Source organism: Musa acuminata, chromosome BXJ2-11, assembly GCF_036884655.1.
Source record: "Musa acuminata AAA Group cultivar baxijiao chromosome BXJ2-11, Cavendish_Baxijiao_AAA, whole genome shotgun sequence".
In the NCBI taxonomy this organism is placed as follows: domain Eukaryota; kingdom Viridiplantae; phylum Streptophyta; class Magnoliopsida; order Zingiberales; family Musaceae; genus Musa; species Musa acuminata.
Window position 1 is genome coordinate 27065413 of NC_088348.1, and position 23487 is coordinate 27088899.

Below are 23487 nucleotides of genomic sequence, written 5' to 3' on the forward strand. Positions count from 1 at the left end.
ATTTATAGAGGTGTAAGCAGCCCTTAATGGATCCTATCCATATTAGATCTTGGATATCTATCCAATTATCCAATTTGATCTTATCCATAGGATCCAAAATGCTCGGATATCTCATATTCGCACCTCTACTCGTTACAACATCCATCATATGTGTGACTCTCCATGAGTCGATCATGTTAGAACTTCTTCTGACTCAAAACTCCCTTTAATATAGTGAATTATTATCTCCATAATAATTCACTTGACTCATTAACTATGGATGTACTAGGCCACTACGTCATAGTCCTCAAATGGTATAAGGGATCTAATCCATCGGAACTGTCTATCCTCAGTTACCATGTATCTATAGTTCCTCATAAATCTAAAATCTCAGATACCGCATATCAAGCATGGTAATATCATACCCATACAAAATCTTGTCCGAGTCTCACTCTAATCGGATTCTTCCGAAGAACTTCTTCTATCTTAATCTGAACAACCCTCGCTAGAAATTTTGTTTAAGTACACACAAGATATTTCTCTTGTGATATCGAGAGTGGATGATCCTTTGTTGACACTCAATTACCTTTATAAGGTTGGCTATCATTATTGAGAACTGGCTATACCAGATCTGAAACTTTCAAACTTGTAAAATCCGACATTAAAGAATGAAGTACTCATACAAAACATCTTTGGTATCTCAAGTCTAACGACCAGATACATAACTAGGACTATGGAATCACTGTCTGACGTCGGATATCAATAACCATCCAGTATTCCATAAACGGATCAATTAGTGAACTCATTCTCCAATGAGCACCTGTATTGTACCTCTAGTGTCCTCACACGAGCAACTGTGAGATCGGTCACCTCCATCATATGGATAAATATACAGTGCACCGGTCTATCTGGTTATCTCGATATTCTTTTCAAGTAACCTATAACCAGGATGGTTTAGAGTTTATGTTTAAAAGTAAATTGGTCTCATTATCATGATCTCATCGTGATCTGATTCTTATTGTATAGATCCAAGACATCACAATATACATCCAAATAATATATGGTAAAATACCAGTAATAATAAACAAAGAGATTATCACAGTTTGTCATTTGTGTCATCACTCACATAATTAGCTTGTTGGGCACCTATAACTAATAGAGAAGACTATCTCGAGTGATAGGGCAGCTTCAGTGCTGAATACTAAGCTGAATGGTTATTCTTCCGAGCCGATCTTGAGTATCATTTGGGAGGCCAACAAAATGCTTGGTAGCTCATCCACCTATATATCCTTTGCTCTAATGATCCCCTTCTTTAATCATTTGAGAATATTTTGGTTGGTGACCTTAGCAAGACTATTGGTTTAAAGGATAAGTCATTGAGTTAAACCTCAGTTAAATCCCATAGTATTGGTAAAACTCCTTGAACTTTACATTATTAAATCGAGTCTCATCGTCGGCGATGAGGGCCCTTGGGATTCCGAAGCAGGTGATGATATTCTTCCACATGAATCCCTCAACTTGCTTTTCTGTGGTCGACGATAATGACTTAGTCATTTGCACGTCTCCTCATGCTTACTCGAGACCATTGCCTCAATGGCAATGTATTGATTAGCCCTCTAAAACACCTCAGACAGTATTGCTAGTGTTAGGAAACTTAGGAGAGCATTATATAAGTATAATAACCAAAGAGACTATACAGCATGTCATATGTGTCATCACTCACGTGATTAGTTTGCAAGACACTTGTAACTAGCAGCTAGTAGTTTTTTCACTAACAAAAAAAAAACGAGAGGGCTTGAGCCTTGTTACCGAGGCTTCATCATAAGTGACAAATGAAATTATTATATGCCTTAGATCTCGTTAGTGAATTGAGGGACGAAATGGAGAGTGTTTCTTTCTCTCATTACTTGAGTCGAAGAAGTATTATCATTATTTGTCTCGAGCGTACATTCCTAAGAAAGTAGAGCTCAAACTCCTTTGCTAGCTAAGGAAATGAGTCTAACTAAGAATGATTTCAAACTAAGTATATGATCTCTTAGCACCGTAAAAAAAAAAAAAAAATGTATAACATATTAGGACATCTATATGATATGATGACATCTGGGCTCCATAGTACGTGCGTATGATATGATGACATCTATTTTAACCGGTCTCAAATTCTTAAAAGTAAAGTACGGGTGTCCGAATCCTTCGATAACAACCTACAGAAAAGCCTTCCCGATTTGACGTGGTATCATTTGCACTCTCCAATGTGTTAGAGAGGGTCTTTGGAAGGTTGTTGGGTTTGGATCAAGTATTTGGTTGTCGGATGAACCCTTCCCTTGAACTTTAGTCGTGAGAAGACAATTAATTTTTATTGTCTGAAGGATCTACCGGTGAACAGAAACTGGAATGTCCAACTATTGAATCATTTTTTTTTACCCCCTCCTAGCATGTAATATCAATCACAAGTATTCATCTAGCCTTTGAATCTGATGTTGACGGCTGGGGTTGGAGTCCCCACACAGGGGAGATTATGATATCTAAAAATATTTATAGATTCTCGAGAGATAAATAAACTTACTATGGGGGAGAAATATTTATAGGATGGTTGAAAAGCTATTTGGGGGTGAGGTTCGAAGGTTGAATGTTCTTGCAAGAACATTAGAGGTTTGAAGACTCTTATGGGAAGACTGCCCACTTGTCTTTGATTCTCTAATGTCATTTATTGCTATGTCGATCAGTGTTGTGTTTGGGGAGTGACTCTGCTGAGTATATATATGCATTTGCTTCAATCGGGGGGAGACTCTGCTAAGCATATATTCTGGGATTTGCTTCAATCTAAGTTGGGATTCAGATTCTCTTTCATGCACAACCGGTCCAAAGATGACTGTTTGAGGAAGGAAGAATGTTTGGGTAAGCAATCTGTCCAATTCCATTGTCTTTGCCACTAATGATTTTGAAGTTTTCAGCATGTATGCAGGGAGGGCAATATGAGTGCCCACAACCTTGCCATGCAGTCTTGGAGGAGAGTCCTGTGTTCTTGGAGACAGATTCTGTCCCTGTTGATTGAAACATACAAAGTCTTGAAATGTTAAAATAAAAAAAATAAAACTGAATTATTTTTCGAACTTGTCATTGAGATTTATAAGTTTGCTGAATGAATCCATAGACATATTTTTTCCAAAGCAGATTCGATCTGAAACAAATCAAGAATGCTTTGATTGAACATGAGTTAGTCAACTGTTCCAAAGTAATATATGATGCGTAAGAAAACTTCCACAAAACAATCGTTTCAACCTAAACAATATGACTTTGTTCTCCATTGTTTCCTTTGTTTTCCTTCATCATACATTGCATCAGTAAATCAAGCTTAGATTCATCCATCGCTCTCGTTCAAGACCAAACTACTAATGCACATCACACGGCAAAGAGATCACCAATAATCAAATACATGATGCTCAAGTGATGGTTCGAGAACTCGAACACCAGCCATTTACAAATATGAATCAGATTTAACTTTGAGGATTTTCCTCTATCCACGACCGTGACACATTTTTGGTACAGAGAAGATATGCAAATGGATATAATTTTGAATGAGTTAATGACGTATGAAAAAGATTAGCAAATGACAAGGACATATTATGTACAGAATCAAACAAGGGTTTGTGAGGTTATCTACAAAAAGTTCCACTGCCAATAGACCTTCTCCACGATACCTCCACCGCTGCGGACTGCAAAACGAAGAGTATCAGACGCGGGAGGAACACCCCAAAGCAGTGGCACTACTACTGTCATAGTCAGCTTCTCCAGCAAACCTTCACTGCTCACTTTTTCTGCAGTGACAACCTGCACAAAATATTTCTCGTCTTTTAGCAAATGCCTAAAATCAAAGAGTGAAAAAGAAAGTGACTCAGGAGGTTCAAAGGTGACAAATGCATGGTACTCGACTTTGTATATGTTGTCAGGCAGAGCATCAAAGTTTTAAGTACCATTCGGAACATACCAACCTATATCAAAGATGCAATACAATATATTTTTTTTAATAATTTTAATAATAATACTGGGAAGTATATGTTAGTATGCTGTTATGGATGCCATACACTTGATATGTTACCAACCCATTCCTTATAAAGCATTACCAATGAGAAGCACCTCCAAGACTAAATCAAAATGCGAAAAAAACAAAATGATTTTTCACATCCATTTTGTCAAACAGCCATCCCTTTGATATGGCCAAAAGCCCTTTTTAACACTATTCACCCCCTTAAATGTGGTCAAGTTACTTTCCTAATTCCATTTTCCCTATTACAAAAACCTGATTTTTCTTGTTAAATAAGGGTGTTTGACAAAAGATGTTGGAAGAATTCCTGAAAATAAAAAAGGTAGTGACAATAACAGACTGCATCAATCAACATATCAATCTCAGTAGCCAGATTTTTCTAACCTGGACACCTGGCTAATAGAGTAGGTTACCAAGGCAATGTTCAAACCCAGGAATAAACTTTTTGAGACTTGGTTATGACCTATCAACTATTTTTCCCTACTACAGCTGAAACCATAGCACACCATAAGAAACAATCCAGTGTAATCCACTGTGCCAAAAACAGTGGGGAGTATTCTCTCTTGATGGACTTCTTATCATGTTCCCATTAAGTTGCATATTCCACAAACACATCTACTCAAGCAGTTTAAAGCAACCTGATACCCAGTAAACCTCACAGATAATCAGATGAATGAGACAGTTGACCACTTTTAAGGTCTATGGTTTGACTTTGGCTGATAACGCTACCAAGATTGTTGATCTTATGAACCTAGTTTCTCCTGATGGCATTTTCAACAACTGTAACTGTGGATACATATTACTTCCTGAAGAATGTTTCAGAACCTTAATGGAGAATTGGAGATATTAATCGTTACCAAATAAACAACGGTCAACAAAGATAACCAATCCATGAACCGAAAAAGGCCAGTATATTCCTTCCTAGATATATCAATGAGTTTAAGGTAACAATTTTGCTGCCTGCTAATTTCTAGCACGTTCGATAACTAATTTTCTTGTAAGTTCATTTTCAGATAATATATTTTTGTTCATCTACCAAATGATCAACTAAAAAAGAACATGAGATATAACATTCTATTGCAAATTGTTCATGTACTGTAATCAAGTCCATTCTGTGGCAAAATGTTTGTGTACTGCAATCAAGTCCAGATCCTTAAGAACTAGAAGCTACTTCAATAAAACAACAAAAATGTCACTTAAGGACATACCTCACCACCGTGCTCTACTATAGTATCTTCAACAACATCACTCAGCATTTCAATGGACCGGCAAAAGCCAAAGATACACAACCTTCTCCCCATATCAAGTCCCTATTAAAAACATTAGAACAGATTAATCATAAACCTAGAGACAGATGAAGACTACATAGCTTCAGTAGACACACACATTTGTTGCTGCAATATCAAAGAGTGCACCAAGACAAAGTCCTTGATTGGGATCCATGTAATCACTCTCCTGAAAGCGCTGAACACTTTTTGTTACCGGTGATTTTCCTTGCCTCTTCTGAACAACATATATGAACGTTAAAAAGCATTAATATCCTAGAAAGAAATGAGTAATTGATGATCCGTATGTATGCTTATACATGCCAGGTGAAGCATATGTTTTCTTGTGCCATATAAAGCACAGCCAAATTAAGACACAAGAACACACAATTTAAGATGATTAATATGTAGCAAAAAATTATCTCAAGGAATATATTATTTTGTTCAACAAACAAATTTCTAAAGACATTAACCAGGTAGATTTTTTATTGGTAAACAAATATTGATTCGAGACAGTCAATGTGAATATTTTGTAAACTGAGACACCAGCAAGGAAAATCACCTATAATATGGCAGAAGCGAGGTGTGATATATCTACATAAGCTAATATTCAGCTACAACAGACACTAGAGAATAGAAGAACACTATGTCCTGAGAAAGATTTGCCTTGTAAAGTTAAGATACCCAACAATTTTAACATAATAGTTAAAGAGAAAGAATATGCTTAAAAAATGGTTAGGGAATAAAGGTACTTAATGCATGAAATATATTTTAAAATTCCATTACCCTTACCTGAGGAAATCGACGAGGAACCAAAGATCCTCCTATCTGGATGAGCCCTTCAGAAGTAAAAAGAGTGATTCTATCTTCAGGGACCCACTCGATGGCTGTGAAATATTCAAGAACAGCCATAATTTCCAATCAGAGATCAAGAAGCTAAGTCAGATATTTTGACACAAACAGACGAGAAATGACCAGTAGAGAAGCAAATGGAATAGCTCAGTTACAACAATATCTGGAGCACAAGACTGATAACATTTTAATCATCACACAATTATATAAGTGGAGCTGCATCAGGATTCTGCAAGATATAACAAAGTCTTTCAAGAATAGTTGCATCATCTTACAGTGACACAACTATTTTACGAATAATACAATACAGCTAAACTGCACAAATAAACATACCCCACATATCAGATTCATTTCCTGTTCATAAGCATATTGAATTTTATGTATGTGAGAGTTCTATGACACTAGCTTTTCTTGAGTGCTTCGAGTAGCTGAAGTTCCAGACATTAATTACAAAAAGAATGTGTTTCTAGAGTATAGATTCTAAGTGATGAAAAACTAGTAGATCATTCAAAACTTTTATCTGAATGCGAAAAGATTAAAATTCTTAAATTATTATGCACAGCTTAGCTGGTTTCTGGTCTGTGCTCTAAGAAACCAAAATATCAGTTAGCCATATGCTCCCATGCCATGAATCAGCTATCGTTGCTCAGAGTTACCATATTTTCTCATCCTAATAAACTGACAGCTCTTACACACGTTTTGTGTCGACAAGCCCCAAATTCCAAGGACTAAGCATGAAATCTATGATGTTCTACTTCCAGTCCCTCCATATTTCGTTTCAGACAATAACACTTGAACAGAATCTGTTATATAGGTTCATACGAGGCGATATTTACAACCAAAGAGAATGTCTTTAATAAGTTCATAACAGATACCAAAACCCTGTTCCCGCAAATGATTCATGAATATAATTTTGCAACAGATTGTGATCTGAGGAAGAAAATCCTGAAATCTTGGATTCATCGATTACACACGGGACACGCCAAGTCGTGCAGAATTCACCAAAAAACAATCAAAATGAAACCCTAATATTCAAAGGTCAAGGTTTGCGAAGCGTACTTGGGCCGTCGGAGAAGACGGAAGATTCCCAGGGGTAAGGCACATAGGGATCGTCCCCGAAGCAGCCACCTTCGTCGTCGGATTCCTTGGCGCGAGGACGGGGCGATCGGCGGCCGCGGAGGACCAAGAGCTTGGGAAGAGAAGGAGCGGGGGAAGAAGAAGAGGGAGAGGCACGGGAGCGGAGGAATGCGAGTTTCCTCCTCGATGGGTTGGCGTCGGGGGAACGAGGGCGGGCGCCGCGCAGGTCGTGGAAGGAGGGCGAGAACCAGAGGGAAGAGGAATCGGCCATGCCCGACGTCGTCGATCCAAGAATAGAAGCCGTAGGCGACGGAGACAAGGAAGAGGAGGACATGGGCGGTGGGGAAGGCGGAAAGGTTGACAACCGTGGAAGATTCCGTGGTCGTAATAAACACCGGTCTCCGTTTCTCTTCTCCTCCCCTGCCGTCAAGCAACAAGCCTCCTGTGGGCCCCCGCAATTCGAGCATCTACGAATCACACGTCAGGTAACGGAGCGTGTATCTGTTGACGAACAAAGGACGTGTTGCTCATTGTCAACGTGCACGATTCAGGATCATCGACCACTTCGATTTAAGCTAGAGAGCGGGTCCCACCAAGCTCAAGTTCTGCTACAAACACGAATTTTAATTGATTCTAAAAATGAAACAAACAACATATGATAAAATCATGTCATCAGAATGGCAAACACATCAATCAATGAAATCAACAAGAGATCGATCTTAATAAAAGGAATCAAAATGTGAGTTTGATTCAAGTCAAATCTCCAATAAGCCAACTGATGCCAGAAAATTATAAATCTGAGCACCGCCATCAATCAGAGTTAAGATGAGTTGTGTGGCAAAAAGTATAATTCGACAACATCCACTCAAATATTCTATAAGATCAGATAAATATAGCCAATGTAATTTGGAGAATTAGAGCTTCAACCATTGCTGCTTAAATGCAGCAATTGATGTGACCAGGGATTGAAAGAAATGCTTCTTATTGACTGGGCAATGTGACAAGATATCATAATGGTTTAGCAACCACAACGTTACATTTTTGCAGTTGAATTTGAGCTCTTGTTCTTTGAGCCACAAAATAAGAAGAATTGTTGTTTGACCTCCTTAGGTCGAAACCTACTTGTGCATTGATGTTTTAACATGTTATTGCTATTCCTGGAGGGAGACTTCCTAGTTCATGACCCTGCAAAACCGACAGCAGCAATCAGAAGCTGACTTGGAAGGAAAGAATCTAGGTCGAGAAGTTTCCTTACCTATGTGTTTTCCATCATGGAACTGTGCATTCTTTGATGATTTAAATGTTTCTAAAAATTCCTTGGCCCTCTGCAGCTCGAGCTTCTGTCTGGCCCTGTCCCACTTGTGCTCAGCAGCCAAAATCTGAATTACACGAGGCAATGCCCGGCATGCTGCATCAGTGTCAAGAAATGCAAGGCGAGATCTCCGAGCAATGAAGTCGACGGCCGACTCGCAGTACTCGTTACGAGCACAATATGCAACCTCAGCCTCCAGAAAGGGGTAACCATGGGCAAGCCGCTTCCCTAAATTCTCATTCTGCAAAAATCACACAAGTAAACCATTAAAATTTATTTACACACATATGAAGTGTTCAAATCATGTAGATATCAACTCGAGAACAATGATAAAACCATTGGAAGGTTTTTATTTATCATTGTTATTAAAATTTCTGCCAAGTTGCATTCTGAAGTGACAATTTGCATGTGTACTGCAAATAAACCAACCTCTTTCTAGCCACTGATTACATTGCGGTTACAGCATCCTGAAAACCAAACTTAATCCAAAAGTCCAATTACTATATACCACTTAAATTGAGATTGTATGGCGATGCTATTAAAGGGTCTATCCTGACATATGTTAATTATAGTGTGTTGTCACAGAGTTTTACACCATAAAATATCATGCATCTTATATCAATGAAGCTGAGCACAACCTGAGCAATAGCAGCCACTTGTTCAGCCAAAGTACCATATGCATGAGATAAATGCTTCGAAATAGCACTATCCATCACCCCAGGAATAACTTTTCCGCTATGTGTTCTTTTCATGCGGACATAGTGCTGAGCAAGAAAAGTGAATGATGCGGGATCCCAACCATATCCACCAACAAGGTGCAGGTTGTCAGTCACACAACCATTAGCAGGGTTCAGCTTGCCTGACCTTATAGCAGCATCAACAGCATCTTCAGCCATGCTGACAAGAACATGCAGAGTTCATTAAAGTAATTTTGAAACTGTCCAAGAATATCAAATCTCCTATAACAATTTATGAATGAATATGGAACTCAATGCAAACACTTGCGCATTACAAGGAATCGTCGGTAACTATAGATTGTACATCTTTCAACATAAACTATAATGCAACAAGGACCTTCACTAAATTATGCTCTGATATTTGGAATAACAAAATGAATTGTGTTCATTTTAAGTCAAGAACCAGAAACTACAAATTAATCAATTAGAACTATTGAAGATACGGTAAGCTTTTATATCTGTTAGATCAATAGTCAATATTTCTACAACTCATCATGCTTGCTCGCAAAATCCAGTAAATAAGTGCTCATAAAATACTTCAGATACCTCAGTTAAAGACTTGTTTATGTAGTACAAAATAACTATTCACGGTCACAGTAGCATACCCTTCCATGACATTCAGATCCCTACCAGACCAAACAAAACATGCATTTGGATGAAAATACACAAGGTAGCTTTCTGTTGTGTTGAGATTATATCTCATCATTTGCAAAGAGACCTTCATCAACAAACTGGAATATTTTAATAAATTTTACCTTCGATAAGTAGTCCACTTTCCACCAGTAATTGTGATTAAACCAGGATGATCTTCACGGACAATATGATCTCTGGATATACTCTCTGTGTTTTTTGCAGATGGATCCATGGCCAATGGCCGTATACCACTCCAAGCAGAAAGCACATCTGATCGTCTCACCTGAGGTTTTTAACCATATTATAAATCCAATTCTGCAATTCTATTCTTCCAATGAAGCTATCTACTAATGCAAATTAAATCAAATGACCACAACTTCAAAATACAAGTAGTTCCAAGTCTTTCATGTTGAAGAATTCAAAAGCATCCCTAAAATTCAAGTTGCTTGAGAGCCTAAGTGCCCAACTTCCTATGTTATACATCCTGCATGGGCAATATATCGACCCTCATATAACACCACATTACATGAAGCATACATAAGATGTCTCAATCTCTTGAAGATGTCCTACATTCCTAACCTACCCTTCCTTTCCAAGTAACAAAATGTTCTAGCAGTACATTATACGAAGAATGGACACTACAGAAAATTCTAAGCAAATGCTAGTCAGTCTTAGCAGTGAGCACAGCTAAAAGTGGAGGGAGAATGAATATATTGTTTGAAGTATACATTTAGGACTTGCTTCAAGCCTTCAACTAAATTACCCTATAGATTTTCAAAAAGCCAAATTTTTTAGCCATTTGAAAAAATTTTGGTGGCAAGGAATATGGGAGCTTCCCATTATCCCTCGCTTTAAGATTTTCTGCCAGAAAATAATCCACAGCTGCCTCCCTACTTAGGATAGATTGGCTCTTGTGTATTGGAAATGCTGTCGTTTGCATCCTGTGTGGCTCTCAGCCTATGTTTCTTGATCCTATTTTCTTCAAATGCTCTAAGTCTCTTAATCATATTTTCATTAAATGCTCTTTTCCAAAAATATTTTGGAACACTTGTGAACAAAAATTGGATACTCAATATAAGATTTATGTAAATTGGCTTGAGAGGTTTTGGCCAAGTGAAATGATCCAAATTAATTTGGCTTATTGATCCTGAGAGTCTTAGTAGATAATATTCTCTCATTGATTTGGAAAGCCTGCAACAGTGGTTCCTTTAATGGTACTAGGTAGGACTGGTCCTTGCACTACTTTCATGTTTATATTTTTAACTGTAACAAGTTCCAAAATTATAAAGGAATGCATGATATGTGTTACATTTAGGTTATGTATGAATGTCCTATGTGCCTATGTTTAGGTTATATTCTAAACTGTCTCATTGATTTTGTGCATTTACATCTATTCTCTTGCTCCTGAAGTCACTACTATTCATTTCTATGGTTAGCATCTGTTTTCCCTTATCCATTAAGACTTATCATGTAATTGTTTGTCATCTTGACACACTATAATGCCCTCAACTTTATTTGCTTAACAAATCAATATAAACAGTAAATGAATATTAATTCACTGAGTAGAGTTTGTGCATTATTCTACATCTATTCTTTTGCTGGTTACAGACTTCTGTGGCTACTATCCATTTTTCCCATTATGATTTATGGAGTGTTTGCTCTTCATATCCTGACGCACTATAATGCCCTCAACTTTATTTGCTTAATGAATAAATTTAAACAGATTATGCATCTTATTCATTTTAGCAAGTAAACTTAAAGGAGAGAATTGTTTTCCTAACTAAACATTCAACACAGAGTTTGTTCTTCATCCTTGTTTTCCATTCTTTATAAAAGATCTGTCAACAGAAGACCCATCAGAGACAATTTCATTCTTCCTATGGATTTCTAGGTTTTTATCTTTCCAATCACTCGTTAGGATTCTCAGGCAACAATCTCAAAGACAATAGACACACAGCAGTCTTCTTTCCGACATAGCCTAGTGATACCAAGTATTTTTTTGGACAGTGAGGAAGGGGAATCAAGATGTATAAGCTGATTACTGGTAAAAGAAATGACAATGTGAATTACTGAGTAATTCTCCTCCATTTTGTCTTGATTCCTAAATAATACTAGGTTATAAACTTTACAGAATAGTTGTATGTAATCCGAACAATTCCACAAGAATGGAAACTGAAAAGCAAGAAAAACACATCTATTCACGACACCAAATAAATTCTAAGTTGAACTGAGTACATCATAACCTTGTAAAAGAGAACTGTATACTTCCAAATAAAAACTGTTCAAGCAAAATCTGCTTAAATTAAAAAGTGGAAAAATAAAGCAGCCATTTACAAACCTGAACATTAAGATAGTTACAAATGGCATCCAATATGAATTGTATTTCATCTTCATGTGGCTCTGGGAGCATTGTAATGGCAGTGTTGGAGTCTGTAGTTCCAGCAATCGTCCTTCCCAACCAGGGTAACATAAAAACAACACGGCCATCTTTAGTTTTTGGAACAATTAGCCCCATTCCCTCAGGAGAATAATAATCAGGAAGCACTATATGGACACCGCTACTTGGACAAATCATTGCTGATAAATCTTTGTTGGCCATTTTTCTAACACTATCACAGAATGGTCCAGCCGCATTTACAACAACTTTTGCATATGCATCGAACTCTTTCCCTGATACAATTTATAGGTGTTAAGGAGCATAACAAGTGGAAGAAGATACATTAGCTACCCTACTAGACAAAACAAACCGTATTTTTTTTATGTAAATGCTAAAAAGAATAATTTCAAGCATAACCAACATAAAAGTAGGACAAGGTTTCCCCCAGCATGGTGATTAAAATGCCCCATCCAATACAAGCAAAATGGCAGTCACCTCTCCATGTGACTTTACTCTAAAGTCATCCAGCAACATACTACAGGCCATTAATGCCCATTAATGCAGTCATTTAACAAAATACTATAGGTTTTGTTATCTTCAATAACATAGCGGAAAGTCATTTAACACATACCCCACTGATGCCCACAAAGATTATTTGAATACTTCAGTTTTATATGATAAAATTATCATGTATTGAGAGAGCAGAGGCTCGTGGTAGCAAAAGCCATATATTGTCGATTAGATATCAAAGGGTTCTGCTGACAATTCCTTTAAAAACAATGACAAACTCTTTGAGATTATTATATAAAGGTTACATATGGGGAACACTTTAACACCATAATTTTTGTTATAAAAAAAATCAGCACTAAATCTGATAAGCAGATTATACTAACACTGATAAAAGTTGGAAAAAAAAAAAAAGAAGCTTATTAGATGACGGTCTAATCCCACATTTACAACTTTAAGAGAAGAAAAGAAGAGAACTAAGGTTTGCTTGGTGTTACCTGATAACTGGTCACGGATACGTGCGCCAATTATCCGTTCACCAAAATCATCCTTGATCAAAGATATCACTTCTGCATGGTTAAGCACTGTTGCACCCACTAGTGCAGCACTACAAGCCAGTCCTACATTCAGCCGGGAGTCATTCATTTGTCCATCATAATAAACAACTGTTCCCTTCAAGCTCCCGTTGTGACCCTTCCTAGACAGAGTTGGAAAAAGTTCAACTGACTCATTTGCAGAATAATATCGTGAGAGATGTAGCATCCTTCGACCAGCAACGAGATCATATAATTTCAGTCCCATCCAATAATATACAGCCTCAAACCATTCAAAACAAGGTGTCATGCATGGTAAAGCTTGACATAAGTGTGGGGCATTCTCAATGACCTGTTTACGCTCCCTTAGTGCGTGGAAAACAAGCTTCAACTGCCCATAATCAAGATTAAACACAGCTTTTTCCAGATATCGTACACCTGAAAACAAAGTACTAGTGAAATGAGAATAGAAAACAAAATAGCCATAAATAACCTTCATAGTATTTATTTGTTTGGAATATTATCTTAATATAATGGATATATGGTGGTCAAATTGTTTGATAACCCTCGTCCATTTCAATCATTCCAATCTAGTTATCAGAGCAAATGGCATAAACCATAGAATTTCATCTTGAATATATATGCAGCACAATAACTGGAAAACAACCTTTGTTCATCCTGTTCAGTGATGAAAAATCCAATTGTCTCACTTCCTGATATGTTTACAGCATGGTCAGTGTGACACTTATTACCAGAGTGTCTACTGTAAATCCATTTCATATGAAAATCATAAAAGTTCTATTGATATATTTCCCTATATCAATAGGATGATGTGCATGTCTTTCTGTTTACTTTAATGTGTGATAAACTATAATAGTAAGAAAAATATATACCTCAACTAACCCTAAGTTACTGGAGCAGGTGTGGGTATGTACCAAGTGCTAATGTAGATTCGAGAAAGCCGTAAGTTATACAAATATAATTGTAGGAATCACGTAGAAAGCTTCAATCTGTACATATTTACATATGCTCAATCAGGCATTTTATGAAGTTTTTTTCATGCTTCACATAAATATATTATGCATGAATGAAACAGAAACTTTACAAATATCTTTTGAAATATACTTATTATTCTTGTTGCTATGTAAATAAAAATTTGTACACAATAAAAGTTGTGTTTTTCATCAATTAAAAGAAGTGATGCCTTTAAAGAAGAAAATTAAAAAAATATTAAGATTTTTTTAGCTAACTTCATCATTTATTTGCAATCAATAGCACAAATGTAAAACAACAAGTTTTAAATTTATTTGTTCAAGTTTTATTAGAAACATAGCAGTGTCATAGTTTTGAATTTATGGGAGACAGTTCAGAAATTATGGAATTACATGTCCAGTATTAGGAGCCACAACAAATACACATACAAGCTTCTGAATCATAGAAGTGTGCCTCCTTCTATGTGACTCCAGAAAGGGTACCTTAAGGGTTTCCCAAGGTTGCTGCTACTAATTGATCTTACCAACCCCCATCAAAAGACTAGATTTAATATTTTTCTGCAGAATGTATCTGTTATAAATTTCATTCATATAATACACATATAAGCTTCTGATTCACAGAAGTGTCACCAAAAGGGGGTACCTTAAGGCTTACACAAGGTTGCTGCTATTAAGAATTGATCTTCCTAGCCTCCTATCACAGAACTAGATTTAAAACATATTATTGTCATATCTGTTGGAAATTTCATTCATGTAAAATTGTAAGATATTGAATAACACAGGAATTTATAACCATTGACTAGTTAAGATCACAAGACTATTTTACATGTGTATCTTTTGAAACTTTAGTGGATAACTCAAGACCAAATGTTCTTCTTTTATTGAAGGATCATCATACTATTTTAATCTCTTTTAGTCATTACATGATTAAAACAAAAACATTTTAGTTTTGTTCAAGAAAACACTGTGTTTCTCCACATAGCACTAGAAACCAAACTTTCTGGTTCTCACTCTACTGCAGAATGCTCCAACTGGCAATTTAAGAAAGTTTACTGGGTTTTTACTTTTAGAGCTACAGGTCTTAAGCCATTTAAGAAATATTATTTCTAAGCATTAGTTATGGTTGCTTGATTGCACATAGCTTTTCTTATCTGTAATAAAATAAATGCACTCTAATTGCAAATGCTACACTTAATAAAAGAAGGAAATGTAGTCATATGTGCACGCACACACACACACACACACACACATATATATATATATATATGGGCATTTGTGACTGAAATTTGCAGCTTCCTGATGTTAACTGTAACATTGGAAACTTGAATTCAGCCTTTTCTGTCAAAAGGAACATACTTAAGATCAAGGTTGTTCACATGTCAATTTAAGTGTACAAAGAATCAACTTATGGCAAGTACAGATGCAGGAAGCAGTTGTATAGCAAGCAATCAAGAAGATATATTTGGTGAGATGCCTGCAACCGTGATTGCATGACTCCTAGTTGCTAGCAACAAAACAACCCTAAATGAATGATATGTCAATCGGACTCTGTAAACCCCATAGAAAGGAAAGAGGATTCTTTTAATGCCAAAGTAAGCAATACAAATGCAGCAACTACCAGACACATCAGTGAACTTCGGCCAGTTTAACAAATTAACGTGCAAATATCAAGAAGAAAGTATCTTTGATATTCTTTAGCTCACACATTCGATATCACAGACAGCTAAAGATACAAACTACAAAGGCTCATAAGAGATCAGATGATTTGTAGAATTAACATTTTGCCCAAGCACCAGAAAATTTCTCATCTCCTACTGCATCTTATAGTACGTTCCAATAAAAGAAACTCTAAGGATCGAACTTTTGGCGAAGCTGGGCGTATAAACACACTAAAGGTCACATCTTTACCAAAATGAATAATTCTATTGTTCACATTTAAAAAAAAGAGAAAAAGAAGTAACATATAAGATCTCGGTCAATAAAGAAACGAAATTGAGAATCCTCACCGCCATGGATCAGTTTAGTAGACCTCGAAGAGGTCCCCGACGAGAAATCCTCCCTCTCGACGAGGCCGACGCGGAGCCCACGGGTGGCGGCATCGAGCGCGACGCCGCATCCGGTGGCCCCGCCGCCGATCACGAGGACATCGAGCGGGTTAATGACGCTGGTCCCTATCAGGGCCGACTCCTGGACCTCCCTCGGCGGGATCGCGGCGGCGGGATCGGCGATCCTCCGCCGAGCGGCGTCGAGCCCTGCAGGGCCGCGGTCGCTGGCGGAGGCCGGCGGCTGCACGAGCGCGACCGCCGCCCAGGTCGCGCCCGAGGCGACGAGGACGGCACCCAGCCCTCTCAATCGAGAAGCGGTAGCCATCGTCGGGAATTGGGATTATTGGACTCGGTTCCTTCTTTAAGGTGGGGAGGAGTCGTATTTGGAAAGAAGGAACAGAAGTATGGAGAGAGAACGGGTGTGGAGTAAATGGGGGTATGAAAATAATGGGACAGGACATAACACGCAACGTAGCGGATGCGGTAAGAATCCGATAAGATGATCCGATCAGATGCGGGTTGGAGTGGTAGAATTCGATCTGTGACCTGATCCATATATATATATATATATATATATATATATATATATATATATATATACATACATATATATATACATACATATATATATACATACATATATATATACATACATATATATATACATACATATATATATACATACATATATATATATACATACATATATATATATATACATATATATATATATACATATACATATATATATATATACATATATATATATATATATATATATATATATATATATATTCTCTGTGACCAATTTAATTCATGCCCAATCTTTTCTTGAATACACATAGGTGCGAAACAGAGATATTACATACTGATGGGGGCAAGACTCTCAGCCTATCAGTCCGATATGTCGGATTACTAAGAATCGCATTGCCAACATTAAGATACTTCAGATGTGAATAATGATCTATCAGCAACACATGTTTCTCTCTCTACTGTTCACTCAAAATATTCTCAGCTGACTCAAACTTTATTCTCAAAGTTCATGCTATTAGAATCAAGTTGAGTCGTCTCTGTAATTTGGATTGACCATCAACTTTAGAACACATCTTCTCAGCCGGTTTAAACCGGGTTTAGGTGTTTTTTAATTAAGTCTGAGATGGATACGGATTTAATCCAAGTCACGCTCTAGATATGGTGACAATCATAAATATCCTGCTCTAGATATGTAATCTTGAGTATTCTCAGACCATCTAACAGCTACAGTAGAAAGAGAGGAAAGCAAAACATAAGATCAATCTTATGTATTCTCATACATAATCAAATCCTAAGCATACAAGTCATACGATTGGAAATTGTATTACAAATCTAAGAGAGACGAAGATTCCATGGTTCATACTGTGATTGAGGCCTCCAAGAATTCACCAAGCCATGAGTGTGTGATATCATGGATGAAGAATGAATGCTTTTAGTTTACCTCCATGCAGTTATTTGGTGCCGTTGGCTCTCTCAGGCAACTTGATATAGCCATCACTGCAGCTTCGATTGATGCATCTTCCCCCTATGACATTTTCCAAGACCAATTGACGATGTGAGATGGTTAGCAATGCACTACACATACCGCCATGACATGGAAATTAAAGTTGAGAGAATGCGTCTCGAGATTGCATCATTTGGACCTCCAGGAAGCATTGAGATATGTCTTTAAATGCTTTCAAATAGAATTGATCGGTTATCACTAAGAGTTTCCCGATCAATATGCCAAGAAAAAAACAGAATCATTAGAATGAATATTGGTGTCTAATTCTGAACTTGAAACACAGATAACAACCATTTGTATTCATCAGAAATGCAAGTTTGACGAGTAATCTGAACAGCTAGAGTTTCAGCTAATGTTAGCATGACTGATGTCTAAAATGATTTCAGAAAAAAAAAAAAAAGATTCACAACACCCACTTGTAGTTGAACCATTTGGAATGCTTGCAATGATGAGATTTTTCCAAAGCAAAAGTATATTGCTGAGGTCGACTGTCCACCACAGAAACTAAAATTTCTAATTTTTCTTCTTTCGTGTTGTCACACGTATATGTGAGTAGCCAAGACTGGCTACAGAATTATCTTCAAAGAAAAGAATAAATGTAGTTGTGATTCTTGACCATGAAGAACAGTAAGAGTATAAAACAATAAGAGTATATACCAAAATCACAGGAACAAACACAATCCAATGTATGATAGATTAATTAATGCAGACATGTCCAGTCAGTCAATCTTGAGGTACTTAGCAATTTTGTGATGTCTGCAATTAGTTTTAGCAATTTATAGCAGTATTTTATCAGTAAGTGTTTATGTTCACCTTTTCTTTCCAATAAAACATGTTCCCATACTTCCCAGCCACACGACTCCAGAAATTTCGAGGAACATCCAAATCAACGGTGGCCCCAACATTGAAATGCAATATGTTTCCTGTAAAAGATCAAAAAATGGAAAATGGCTGGAGAGTATAAATGAAGAACATGGGCTGCTACAAGTCAGATATGAAGCATTGTACTAAGTGGCATGATTAATATTAGGAGTTATGTGAACATTTGCAGTACATGACTCCCAACTCTCAAAATCCTGAGCTTCTACCAATATATCAACCGAAGTATGACCAGACAAGGATTGTAAAGTTGGTGCAAGTGATATCAGTAAAAGAATCGAACAGATACAAAAGTAGTTCCTTTATTTTCGTTCAACAATCATCATACTAACAAGGACGCGAAAATGCAAAATATAATGCCCAAGAAATAGTTACGAGTCATGACTCCTAGTAGTCCTGATTAACAAGTTACATGTTCTCATCTTCTCCCACTTGGAAAGAACAAAATTTATTAGACCTACTGGTACCCACAAAAATTCCAATCTTCTGACTATGCCCTAATAGTTTCTATTAATATTTTCAAAAATTAGTTGATTTGCAGCTTTTCTTGAACTTGATGAAGCAGTGAGGCTTATTACTTTGTGCTGTCAAAATTAGCATTATGAATTCAGTCTAACTCAAGGGTATAGCATTGGCAGCTAGGACTATGCTGCAAAAGTTTGCAATTGCATGAAGTTCTCTACTCACCAAAAGTTGGATCGGCAACAAATACAATAGTTCTCTCATCAACTTGCCAGAAGTCTTTAACAGCCATTCCTGCACATATAGAACAAGTAACAGACATTTCCAAATCCAAAGAAATATATATGTGTGTACACACACACACACACAAATAAATAAATATATATACATATATATATATATGTATATATATATATGTATATGTATATGTATATATGTATATGTATATGTATATATGTATATGTATATGTATGTATATATATATGTATATGTATATATATATGCAAGGTTCGCAATACCGTACCGTACCAGAGTTTCGACCTGGGTTCGGTACCGGTACGGTACGGTATACCGCTCGGTACACCCAGCGTCGGAACGGTAACATATGGTCCGCGTACCGGAAGCCTGTCGGACCGGTACGTACCGCCCGTACCGGGCGGTACGGACCGGTACTGCAAACCATGTATATATGTATATGTATATATATGTATATATGTATATGTATATACATATTATTTTTTGTGTATATAAATGTGTATATGTGGATATTGGTATATATGTATATATGTATGGATGTATGTATATGTGTGTGTGTGTGTGTGTATACACATATATATATATGAAGTACCAATGTGTATTAATTGCCACATTGCTGAAATTCATAGGACTTCTACATCATCTATTACATTTTTTATACTTAGTAACCCAATGATGGAACAGTAGCAAAGAAAAGCACTAACTTGGTTTATGATCTTCAAACGAGTCTTTTTTTTTCCCCAAGGATCTTACTAGTGTAACTCAGAAGCATTTTGTAAACAGTTTTAATGTTCAGCTCTAGTTACAGCTAACTGGAGCAGAATCATCATATTATTTGAGTGTGTTACAAATGATGGAAGAATCATTGTAGAAGCAAGCCAAGATTTCTTACCTGGCGTGTCAGGGTAATTCTGTGCAAGAATTCTAAGCTTGACCCCTGTCTCTTTCTCAAGATCAGCAATTTCTTCACAAAGCCTTCTTTCCTATGAACAGCAAAACACATACAAGAATTTAACATTTGGAATCCATAACCAGTTCAATGTTGTAACACTATAGGAGATAATGGTACCACATATTGGCTCGAAAATTAAGAAGAGAGACAGCATGCCAAAAAAGAAAAAGGAAAAATCTAAGGACTGTTCTCCAAGACAACAGATCCAGTTAAAGTTTAACTGATGATGCTAGTAATGACAAAGCTTTCTCAGTCTTCAAGTTCTACTTTCGTCGTTTTGCATAAACACATAAAGATCAACTACAATATCCTCCATATCAGCGAAGTATCTGAGACAAGATAGGAAGTAACCAGTATAGAAATCTAAGCTAGACACTACAGTAAGTTATATGCTTGGGCATACTTGTTCTGCCTAGGCCATCACCAACTTCAAAACTTTGAATGTAACTGCCTAAATATGCCACAATGTTTATAACATGCTAACTCATGCTACAAAATAATTCACTAAAGCTCTTGATTCAATGTGTTGGAATTTTATTTTGGTAGTGCTGCAGAATAGGGTATTTGGTGATAGATGGTGTTACTGGTTGAGAAGACACCGATTTTGCATGGCAGCAGACTAGAATTCTAGTGAATGATGAGACAGGATGAATTATTAAATTTCAGAACAGTATCTTCTTTTTTATTTTAACCTCGAAATGTAAGAACAGTACCATACACGGAAATCCACTTTATCCCTTTCTTGTTTTTTTTTTCATCCTTTTCTTGTGTTAACAATCAATGTTTAAGCATACTATGATATGCCAAAGAAACATTAATATTTGGCGAGCCCAGAAGGAAAACATGAATGCTATAATGGTGATGCTCTGGTCCATGAATCGAGCTTTAAAATACTGATTGATTTTCAAAACTGTTGTTTGTTGGTAATCAACTGTGATCAGAAGAAACTTAATATGCTCACTTCAATGTTAAATTGTGAATTTTAACCTTTTCCATTCCAGTACTAAAGGTAGCATATCGGACTTGGCACACTTGAAGTCTTGAGTAATCAACCTTGAAGTCTTCAATTCTGCACTTTTGTTTAGTGAATTTGGAGTTTCACAATGACAACAGCCCAGTTTGGATCAAATTTGCTAGGTTTTTCCAATTATTTTTCATAAATAAATCCGGTGAAGAGTCCAACTCCTCATTTAACAGTTTTAATTTGGTGAGAGGTAAATTTCTAGGTCTGAGTTGAAGGAAAATTTAAGGGAGTTTGATGTTCTATGTTATGATGTATGTATAGTCTTCTTATTTAATAATAATACGATAATGAACCCATTCTCTCTCAAAACCAACTGGTTACTTTTATTAAAAAAGAATAAAGTTGACAAATAATTTAAAAGTTGCAACAAACTGACAATAAGTATATATCCATACAAAAAGAAAACCATCAATACCTGGCTTGCAGAGAGAAACCCAGCAACATCAATTACTGGACTATATTCCTTTGGAAGCATTTCTGGCCTATTGACTCCAACTTTGGCATTAGCTGTACCAAGTCCTACATAGGTCAACTAAATGTGAAGTATTGTTGATAGGCCAAAATTTTGTGCAATGCACATCAAAGTGTTGATAGGAAAAGTTCTTTTTCTAAAATGTTTAATCAGATCAATCTATTATATTATCAAATATAATTAACCAAAGTAATGGTGACCATGTATTTGTGCAACCAAAAAGTCTTTTCTGAAATGTTCAGCCAGGTTGGTTCATTATATCTCACATAGATGTTTAAATAAGAAAATAAGAAAAATTCAACATATCAATGGGGACTTGAATTATAATTTTTTTTTCAAAATAGTATCTAAAGAAATCCATAACAGTCTTTCTTTTAATTTTTTTCTATTATTATAATCTTCAGACTCACATCTCTTTTCGACTAATTATGAGCTATATATCTGATGAGGATTGGCATATGACTTAAAGGAGGTATCACTTTCAGCTGCAGAAAATTACAGGTAAAAGCCAATATAACCAATTTTGGTAAGGTAGCAGTTAAATAGCCCATGAAAAAAGAATAGGTTGTTAGAGATTAATAAGTTAGTGCATCCCAGCATGTCGCCTACAGATATGTGCACGCGCATGCAATGGCATTGGTGGTACCTTATATAACTACCACTGCAAGATAAACCACTTTCTTGACTCTTAATCTAGTTACAAGGGACATACTCGTGTTTCATGCTTAACAATCAAAATATACTTCAAGTCACTTGAGACAGAAGTTTGGTTTTGTTCTCTCAAAGCAAGAAATTATATACCTTTAATCTCAAACATTTTATTCTCTGATTTACAAACTCCTCTCCATTGACAGATCCTTTTTAGTACCAATTGACACACCATGTAGCGCAGGAATGAGATTCTAGTGTCACTTCTCAACAATGAAACACTAATTATTGAAAACCCTATCAGAAAGAAGTTGCAACAGAAGCACGCAAAAGACAGATGCTAGTTCAGATACAATGGAATCACATAAATTTCAGGACTGGAGGGGAGACAATTACCGCCGAGGGCAAGTCCGAAAGCGAGAGATGCGGAGAGGGCGAGGTTGAGCGACCTCGAGCGAAGCTCAGCGGCCCATTTCTTGAAGCCCGGAGGGTTCGGAATCGAGAGGGAGTTCGAAGGGGAAGAAGCCCTTATCTTGGGGAGCTCTGTGGCGCTCGATAGGGGAAGACGAGAAGGAGGCGAAGGATGCACGAGCGGGAGAAGAATGGTCATCGTTTCTCCAACCGGCCGTTACTGACCCGAAACAGACTGAATTAAATTCATGAGATGTCGCCAGTCGGGAATAGGATATTTGGTTCATATATATATATATATATATATATATATATATGTTTTAAGTTCTTTATTTTATAACAATAAAAGAGAAGAAAAATATATCAAACCTATGATCCGATAAATTATATCAAACCTATAAAGTATACAAAGCGTACTTAGAAACCACACCAAGACATGAACTCACTTTGAACCCACACCAAGGCATCAACACCATGTTTCCCAAGGTGCCAACTT

At 36.7% G+C, this 23487-nt stretch overlaps 3 protein-coding genes across 4 annotated transcripts; all 3 read right to left on the bottom strand.

Moving 5' to 3' along the window:
- Positions 1-3401: 3401 nt before the first annotated feature.
- Positions 3402-7601, bottom strand: LOC135626540 (uncharacterized). Its single transcript, XM_065131931.1, has 5 exons — positions 7198-7601; positions 6079-6173; positions 5408-5524; positions 5230-5331; positions 3402-3807 (listed from the first exon to the last, which is right to left on the bottom strand). The coding sequence occupies exons 1-5, from the start codon at positions 7547-7549 to the stop codon at positions 3637-3639; spliced, it is 837 nt and encodes a 278-aa protein (XP_064988003.1). The 5' UTR covers positions 7550-7601; the 3' UTR covers positions 3402-3636.
- A 579-nt stretch (positions 7602-8180) lies between these two features.
- On the bottom strand, positions 8181-16779 carry LOC135626539 (glycerol-3-phosphate dehydrogenase SDP6, mitochondrial-like). The gene is made up of 7 exons (XM_065131930.1): positions 16313-16779; positions 13279-13752; positions 12236-12567; positions 10020-10180; positions 9166-9424; positions 8471-8768; positions 8181-8400 (listed from the first exon to the last, which is right to left on the bottom strand). The coding sequence occupies exons 1-7, from the start codon at positions 16674-16676 to the stop codon at positions 8393-8395; spliced, it is 1896 nt and encodes a 631-aa protein (XP_064988002.1). The 5' UTR covers positions 16677-16779; the 3' UTR covers positions 8181-8392.
- An 858-nt stretch (positions 16780-17637) lies between these two features.
- LOC135583911 (thylakoid lumenal 15.0 kDa protein 2, chloroplastic-like) lies at positions 17638-23257 on the bottom strand. 2 transcript variants are annotated; one of them, XM_065133107.1, is made up of 6 exons: positions 22977-23257; positions 21876-21967; positions 20377-20467; positions 19455-19523; positions 18702-18811; positions 17638-17909 (listed from the first exon to the last, which is right to left on the bottom strand). In XM_065133107.1, exons 1-6 carry the CDS (start codon positions 23188-23190, stop codon positions 17817-17819), a joined length of 669 nt encoding a protein of 222 aa, XP_064989179.1. In that variant the 5' UTR covers positions 23191-23257; the 3' UTR covers positions 17638-17816. The 2 variants fall into 2 exon arrangements, with proteins under 2 accessions (XP_064989179.1, XP_064989178.1); XM_065133106.1 differs by having other exon boundaries at positions 21876-21979; positions 22977-23256.
- Positions 23258-23487: the final 230 nt, after the last annotated feature.

Bases quoted from the DNA above. Each gene is read 5' to 3' on its own strand.
- LOC135626539 (XM_065131930.1), bottom strand. From the start codon at position 16,676: ATGGCTACCGCTTCTCGATTGAGAGGGCTGGGTGCCGTCCTCGTCGCC. The intron at 13,753-16,312 runs GTGAGGATTCTC...CTTTGTTTTCAG, and splicing joins TACTAAACTGATCCATGGCG to GTGTACGATATCTGGAAAAA. The intron at 8,769-9,165 runs GTTGTGCTCAGC...TGATTTTTGCAG, and splicing joins AAGTGGCTGCTATTGCTCAG to AATGAGAATTTAGGGAAGCG.
- LOC135626540 (XM_065131931.1), bottom strand. From the start codon at position 7,549: ATGTCCTCCTCTTCCTTGTCTCCGTCGCCTACGGCTTCTATTCTTGGA. The intron at 5,525-6,078 runs GTAAGGGTAATG...TATGTTGTTCAG, and splicing joins TTCCTCGTCGATTTCCTCAG to AAGAGGCAAGGAAAATCACC. The intron at 5,332-5,407 runs GTGTGTGTCTAC...TGTTTTTAATAG, and splicing joins TTGATATTGCAGCAACAAAT to GGACTTGATATGGGGAGAAG.
- LOC135583911 (XM_065133106.1), bottom strand. From the start codon at position 23,190: ATGACCATTCTTCTCCCGCTCGTGCATCCTTCGCCTCCTTCTCGTCTT. The intron at 21,980-22,976 runs GTAATTGTCTCC...TGACCTATGTAG, and splicing joins TTTCGGACTTGCCCTCGGCG to GACTTGGTACAGCTAATGCC. The intron at 17,910-18,701 runs GTGAACATAAAC...AAAATGTCATAG, and splicing joins TGTTTTATTGGAAAGAAAAG to GGGGAAGATGCATCAATCGA.